Below are 8,153 nucleotides of genomic sequence, written 5' to 3'. Positions count from 1 at the left end.
GCTTCAGCTTCGGGCGTCCACTTGAACGGCGGTGCTTTCTTGCCATTCGAAGTCAAACTATTGAGCGGCCCGGCCACGGTGCTGAAGTTTGGAACGAAACGTCGGTACCACGTTGCTGTACCGAGAAAGCGTTTCAGTTCAGTTTTGCTTGTCGGAGCAGGAAAATTTAAAATGGCGTCTACTTTATTTGGGTCCGTACGCAAACCACGAGAATCTACAATATAGCCTAAATATTTTAATTCGCTACGGAAGAATTGACATTTCTCGAAATTTACTGTCAAGTTAGCAGACTTAAGCTTATCTAGAACGCGCAAAAGACGAGACACGTGTTCTTCAAAAGTCGAGCTAATAATGATAATATCGTCTAAGTATGCAAAAGTCTTAAGTTCCATGTCGCCAAACAACAAATCTACTAGGCGTTGCTGAGTCGCAGGCGCATTGGTGAGGCCAAAAGCGGTGGTTTTAAACCTTAATGTTCCGCGACCTGGCACATAAAAAGCAGTTTTATCGCGATCTGAAGATTCTATGGGGATCTGCCAGAACGCCTTAGAAAGATCAACGCTGGACAGGTACTTTGCGTCTCGAAGATTATCGAGAATTTCCGAAACGTATGGCAAATTGTACGCGTCACGTTTAGTCACAGCGTTGAGCTTCCTACTATCGAGGCAGAACCTAGGCTGTCCATTCTTCTTAGTCACTATAAGTACTGGTGAAGACCACGCGCTCTCACATGTTTCAACAACGTCTAAAGACAGCATTTCGTCGACCTGCTCCACTAGAATACGCTGTTTTTCAGGCGACATCCTGTAATAACGCTGCCTAATAGGTTGAGCGTCACCTGTATCTATTTTGTGCGTTATCAAGTTCGTCCTACCTAAACCTTTTTCTTCCATAGATATGGATTTGAATTGAGCTATAACATTATCAGCAATTGACTTCTGCGATTCGACTAGGTTTTCATAGGAGTTAATGAAAGAATCTGGGTTGTCAACGTTTACCTTGTCAAGAGGGCTCTCAGATAATGTTATACTTCCTACATATTTGGGACAAATGTTAAATGCACGCCAAAAGTCAACACCTAATATTATGTTAGTGGGGTCCTCAGGGACCACATAAGCTGTTATTACATGGAACTGACCTTCAAAAGTGATGGGCAGATTCATGTACCCGATACAGTTTAGAGGGTGATTGCCAGCTGCTGTTAAAGGAGGACGGACATTCTGTTGCAAGGTGCAGTCTATTAAATTGAGATGCGCATTGTTACCGATTACAGTTACTGCAGCACCAGAATCCAGCAAAGCACAAGCATCCATATTGTTAATTTTAATATTTACATAAGGCCTAGTATCAAAGAGAGGCTTATTCTGCAGAATTGTAGATATTTGATAAGATGTAGAGAATGTTTTGATGAATTTAAGCCAAGAGTCCCAATCTTGCTTATCAAAATGACTACAATTCCGCTCATCTAGTTTTTTGTATCTGCCTTTTTATTACAAACCGGACAATCAGGTGTTTTGACATCTTTCTTGCCACATTTAAAACAAAACACGTCCCTACTAGCCGTACATTGCCGAATATGATGACTATTACTACGGCACCTTGGGCAATACGGTTGTTGTTTATTGTTTTGAGCAGCATTGGACACAGAATGTATATAATTTTGTTGTTGAGACTTGTTTTGATTTTGATTCTGGCTATAATTTGTGGTGTTTTTAGAATATTGCCCTTTATTATAATTATTGTTATATGTGTAATTTTGTTTATTATATGTATTGTTGTTAAATTTATTTGTACTTTTATTTGATTCCCTAGAGTACGCAAATTCGGGTGCAACAGTGTCAGAAGTCACTCTTGGTGGCTCCTGAAATTGTGAGTGTCGAGAATGATAAGTCTCGTAATTGCGACACAATGAGCGTAAAGAATCAATTGTCCTAATTTCGGTAGATGATGCTGCTAGTGTACTTGCGTAACACGGCCTAATATTGTGAAGTAAGGTTTCGAGCTGCTCCGCTTCGCTTGGGGGTGTCGAAAGACGAGAAAACATACCACTCATAATGGAAAGATAAACAGTTATGTTTTCATGTTCACCCTGAGTCCGAGAGCGAATCTCCGTCGTAAGTCGGTAATCATAATTAGATCGATCGAAGTCCTCTTTCAATTTAGCAGCGAGTTCTGGCCAGGAAGAAATATTGTCCCGTACCGAACGGAACCAATGCAGAGCGTTGTCCTGAAAAATTTCGGTGGCGAAAGCTAATACTTTTGTTGATGCAATGTTACGTGCAACAATAAATTCGTCGACGCGCTGTATAAATGAGCGGACACAAGTTTTGCCATTAAATTTTAATTTACTCAAGTCAGCTACAGTGCGATCGCAAGTCACCGAAATCAAGTTCTGAACCTCTGGGGCCGCCGTCGAGGTCTCACTAGAGGGACCCGCGCCTAAATTAGAAGAAGTTGTCGCTATTTGTGTAGGCCTCTTAGCTTGAAGAGCCGCGAGCTTCTGGGAGGCGACTTTATGCCCCTCTAGGATATCCTTATATTCTTTTCTGTCGTCACCGCTCGTTATCCTCGCTAAACGATTATGAAGGTGATTTAGCATATTTTGCGTTCTCATAATAGTAGGTACACTTGGTTCAGAAATATCAAGATTCAATTGTATTTTTGTAAGAACTTCTACGCAACCCCTAAGATCCTGTCGAATATCTAGCGGAGACTCTAATATGTGTTCAGCCGGGTGCTCCGCGGCTAATTTTACAATTTGTCTTCGCAATTCCTCTACTGAAGAACCGGCAGTAGCACCTCGGATCTGAACCTCATATTCAAGCTCCGATTTTTGAAGAGAAAGATATTTGACAGGCAGCATCGTGAATTTAAATTTAATTAGAGGGTAAGTGGTAAGAAGCAGAAACTAATAAGCTTATATTAAAAATTCTCCGATCTGTTACAAAAGTTGATGAATGATGAACGTTTGGTTTTCCCAATTAGTAGAAATAAAGATAAAAACAGGTTAGTTGCAAATAAAAAGAAGAAAAGCGTGCTACTAATGTGTACTTTCCACTCGATAGAAACAATTAATACTAATTTCACTATATTTGTGATACTAAGCGTAATTTAACACTAACATAAAATAAATTATAGAATTTGACTATATGTGGGTAGAAATCAATTTACGAAACACCTTACAAAATTACCAAATTACTTTCTACTAATAGTACACCTTAGTAGCAAATGAAACCAAAAAGAAACGTTGCACAGAAAAAAGAATAAGCCACAAACATACACTAACTACAAAAGCCGAGAAATAAATAGGATTTGTGTGAATTTAACCACGTTAGAGGGCGCCAGTGTCACGATTAGGATCTTAACTACCTTTTAGAAGAGAGAAATGAGTAATCTCGATTCGTGCAAAAGAATATTTAATTTAACTAAAAAACTAAAAAAACTAAAAAAAACTAAATGGCCAAGAGGGTCGTAAGTTTGGTTTTATAAATCCACACAATATCCACTTTACTCTGCGGTTAGGTACTCTCGCCTGGGTGTGCGCGGGCGCTGAACTGTGGCCGACTGTACTCAGGGCCGCCCGGTGCTTGAGACGGGGTGGTCTTCCGACTGACGAGAGAAGCGTAGCGCAGTGTAGGTGTGGCTGCGGCGAGTGTACTACCCAACGTAGTAGTAGGCTGCGGTGGATCCTCCACCACAAAATTCAGCCCGAACTTTGGACCCTGGAACGCGTCATCCAAACGCATGAGATTACAGTCGGCTACGTAATTTGTGAGCATCCCCGGCGAGCGGCAGGAAAAGAAAGCACCTAAAATGTAGCAGTGATGCCGTGGATGTTCACAATCAGAGTCGGAGATTACAATTTGTAAAGATGATGCAATAATTTACTATTTCAAAATGAGGGTGGAAATAATTTCTGATGCAATATCGTTACAGCAGCATGATCGAGCAAAATCATTATACACTTAGTATTTAATTGTGAAATGGTTTGATGAAGTAAAGTAAAAGCACTAAAATTATCTTAATATTTAATTAGCATGGAAAATCTACATTTGCGTTAATAAATTTACCACTTACCCAATTTGGGGTTTACTTTCACTCGCGATAGTACATAGTCAACGTATTACGACGTTAAGGAAAAACATTTCGAGGAACGTTAGGGACGACAACATATTAAGTTATATCGGTTACATTTTTATAAATTGATGTACGTATCAGAGACCGATGATTAGTGTGACGTGCGTTCTATTTCGAATGAAGATCGGGAATGGTGGACGGGCGATCCGCTAATGCAACTGACCATACGACAAACAAAAGAACTCGTTTCCGTGAGCTCTAAAATGTTGCATTCACAAATCTATCGGAGCGCTAAGACGGCGCTGACGAAAACTTGTTGTTGTTGTTGTTGTTGTTGTTCTTTATGTTTTAATATAGTTTTAATTGTAAATATTAGCTTGTAAAATTAGTTTTAAGTGGTATTTTTATCTATATTTGTATTTTATTTTAATAATAATAGTTCGTGTAACGCATAACGTTACACCATTCGTATCTAGGACTCGGCAGAGGTGATAGCGGACAAGTCCCTACTTTGTGTAATTTATTTTCGACATACCACAGCGACCGGGCGAGTATTACGCATAATAGTACTCCCCCCAACGCCAATATCCACCAATACTGAAAAAGCATACTTATTTTTTTTCCTTGTCGTCAGGTTGCCAGGTTCTCAGTCTGGGAGCCAATATCGCGAATGTAGTGGGTGTCCACTATATCGACGCGGACGGAGACGTTTGAAAAGCACAACGGGACTCCGAGGTTATATATCGGGAATTCCCGGAAGCATGTCCTGAGCACGAGACCTTGGACGCAGAGAGTAAGCAAGCCACGTGTACAGGCATCGGGTAGGTATAGGTATACAATGACACCGAATGCGGCCCTCGAGCGAGTGTGGTTAATAACGCAACTCGAGCGACTAAATTCCACATACAACGAACTGGACACGTTGTTGTTATCTCTTACCAACGCGATACGGCGATTGAGCGATACCATTTTACATTCCCGCCAAATCTGTGGGAATGGGGGTGATACGGGCGAACTATTACAGCGCTTGTACAAAAGCGTGGCCCGAGACGAAAATCTCAAATGCACGCTTCAAACTATCGATGCACTAGTGGCGCGCTGGTGGAGGCCTCTGCCCCGCGGCCATCGGTTTCACACGCTCGCCCTGCTCAGGTTGGGCGCTCGCGAAGGGGCGCTCAATTACGCTCAAATTACGCGGGCACGGCTTGGAGAACTGTGGTAGTGTCGCGTGCACGACAACAATGACACTAGTGGCTCTGTGAGCTGTAGACCTCGCGAGCTGAGCTGCAGACTTTTCTTGGTCTAACTCTACTTATGTTAGGGAACCAACATTACCTTTTAATTAGAAGCTTCGTGCGCGTTTGGTTTGCCAGTCTTTTCAGTCTTTGTTCCTCCTCGAGTCGCAATAGAAGGAGTTTCATGCTTTTAATTTTAGTCGAGTAAGAATTTAAATATCTAACTAATCTAAATTCTAAAGAGAATAGATTGTATAGGGGACGTGCATGAACTATAGGGGGCAGCACAGGAGCCGTCAGATCTTTGGCGCGAAGCGTAGATGTGTAGTTTATGATTCCGATGTAGCCCACAAGATGGCAGAACCTACTATGCACAAGAAAACGTACCTACGAGAACGGTTGATGGTAGCACTTGCTTTGGCAATGTACATGTGCACATATGTTTCCGATTCAGGCCACAATATGGCAGGCCCTCCAACGCGCACGTCCCTATAGGGGGCGTGCGTGAACTATAGGGGGCGGCATAGGAGCCGTCAGATTTTTGGCGTGAGGCGTAAATGCATAAGGAAACGTACCTACAAGAACGGTAGATGGTAGAACTTGGTTTGGCAATGTACATGTTTCCGATTCAGACCACAAGATGGCAGACCCTCCAACGCGCACGGTCCCTATAGTAGAGGGTTATTGTCGTACTAAATTTTGTAGTCATTGTAAATCAGTGCGATTAAAATGAAAATGAATAAAAAATATCAATAAATGTATATATGTATGGATAAATATTTTTTTTTATTTTTAGAACGCCATATGATTTTGACCCATGTTCTTTTACTGATATGAGTAAAAATTGTTAAATATAAAATAGTGTCGCCATCTAGACGAGCATAGAGGCCAAAGGTATGGCGCCGTTTTCTTTAAAGCGCAAAAAGCCATCATCTCTTGCAAAAAATTAAACGAATACGCTTAGCCCGCGCTTGATAAATAAAAAATACGATTTTTTCCATTTTTTCAAAATAAAATAATAAAATAAAAAACAACAATTGATACGAAATTTAAGTATAAAAAAATACAAAAAGTTGTGTAGCAGCATACAATTACTGGGGATGGAACCAGGGACCTCCCGATGCAAACAAAAAAAGCGAACGTTTGCAAAATGCACCATGATAGTTCTTACTAAAGCTGACGAAATTTAGCTACTCATTCTCAAGTAAAAACGAAATATCTAAATACCGCCAAAACCAGCGATACAAATTTTCTGAATTTTTGGAATTGGACATTTAATCTATAAACATATATCAAAAAGAAAAAACTCTTATGAATCGATACGATTATTTGTTTAAGCGCTAGGTATCACGACTCCGCCATTTTTAAAAATTTCCAAAAACCGGATTGACACAAAAATTTTACGCGTCCTCAACTAGCAAAACGGGTCCCTGTCGTTGCGTACATTGTGCTCGGGGAGCTCGGCAAACCCACGCCGAACCGAGCGAGTGCTCTTGTTTTGAAATCTACGCCTTTGCGAGCGAATATTTGCACCGGAGCGGTGCGATATTTGTGCGTAAAATTTCACTTCCTTGAGAGTTTTACGCGGGTTGTTGTCGCGTTGTCGCGGTATACGCGTGCGTAACTAGCGCGTATTATTCATGCAAAATCGCGACAATTTTTAAACTAGTTAGGCGTTTTTTTCAAAAATACCCAGTTCTCGGGCGTATTACGCAGAAATTACGCGCGAAAACTGCGACAACACCCGCGTAATGGAGTGCGTGTTACGCGGGACCTGCCGAAGCGGATAAATAAAAAAAATGCAGACGGCAGCCCCGCTCGGGGATAAGTACCATGTCGAACCGTTGTAGGCCGATGCTCAGCGCCTTTCTGCCGGGCTAGCACATGTCCTGTGTATTTCGAGTCTTGGTCGACGAGACGGGCGCAGACTTATTGGAGCGCGCGAGCGGCAAGCCCTGGTTTATTTGACCAGCCGCTCGGACTCCGTGTCGGACGCGGAGAGTGTCCTGCGTGATGCTAGAGTCATAGTGTCATCGCGTTGCGGCAGCAAAATGGAGTCATTACATAGCGCGGCTGTATCCATTAGAGTAGCCTCGACTTGAAGCAACCATCCACAATTGATGACGTCATTGGATAGCGCGACTCCCCACGCGCGGGATGCCCCGACCGACTCGATAGTTGGCGCGGTGGCCGGATGACGTAATCGGGCAGTGCTTAGTGTGATTTCAGGGGGCCTACCGCGAACCACGTTCGACGTGTTGCCTCTCTGTCGCACTTGTAAATTCGTATTTAAGTGTGACAGGAAGGCAACACGTCGAACGTGCTTCGCGGTAGGCCCTCTGGACCGAGTCGGTCGGGGCGATAGCAAGATGACGTCATCAGGTAGCGCGGCTCGATCTCCACACGCGAAAAAGGTCTCAGCCGTCTCGCGGCCTCCGCGGCGGACGCGGGTAATACGGCCCTAGTCGAGAGGCGCCGCTGAATATAAGGCAAGCCCGCGTGCTGAAATCGGGCCGGCGGTGGCTAAGCTCACCGAGGTGGGCGCCGCGCGATTTCACATATCATTTGCCGCGGCAGCTCGAGTGCCTGAGATGTGGCACCGCTCCGTGTGATTTTTTCGCGGCGCGCCGGTGGCGCGGCGTCGTGGGCGCAGACTAGACCGTACCATCAGATATATCAGAGCGGCCAAAGTGCTCACATATATCTGAACAACGCCTTGTTGTGTGTTCAGATATTTTTGAGCACCTTGGCCTGCTGGCGACTGTACAGTGTTGTTCAGATACTGCATGTACATAATTACATATACTGTAGGTACTGTCGCCATCAGATATATCGGAGCGG

General features: G+C 43.2%; 1 protein-coding gene across 1 annotated transcript; it reads right to left on the bottom strand.

Moving 5' to 3' along the window:
* Positions 1–1,465: 1,465 nt before the first annotated feature.
* LOC134805598 (uncharacterized) lies at positions 1,466–4,384 on the bottom strand. The gene is made up of 2 exons (XM_063778875.1): positions 4,078–4,384; positions 1,466–3,722 (listed from the first exon to the last, which is right to left on the bottom strand). The coding sequence occupies exon 2, from the start codon at positions 2,861–2,863 to the stop codon at positions 1,466–1,468; it is 1,398 nt and encodes a 465-aa protein (XP_063634945.1). The 5' UTR covers positions 2,864–3,722; positions 4,078–4,384.
* Between the last annotated feature and the right edge of the window lie 3,769 nt (positions 4,385–8,153).

Source organism: Cydia splendana, unplaced genomic scaffold (assembly GCF_910591565.1).
Source record: "Cydia splendana unplaced genomic scaffold, ilCydSple1.2 scaffold_45_ctg1, whole genome shotgun sequence".
In the NCBI taxonomy this organism is placed as follows: Eukaryota; Metazoa; Arthropoda; class Insecta; order Lepidoptera; family Tortricidae; genus Cydia; species Cydia splendana.
This window is presented reverse-complemented; position numbering and strand designations above follow the sequence as displayed.

What these genes read in the sequence shown, in the direction of transcription:
- LOC134805598 (XM_063778875.1), bottom strand. Translation starts at nt 2,863, where the DNA reads ATGCTGCCTGTCAAATATCTTTCTCTTCAAAAATCGGAGCTTGAATAT.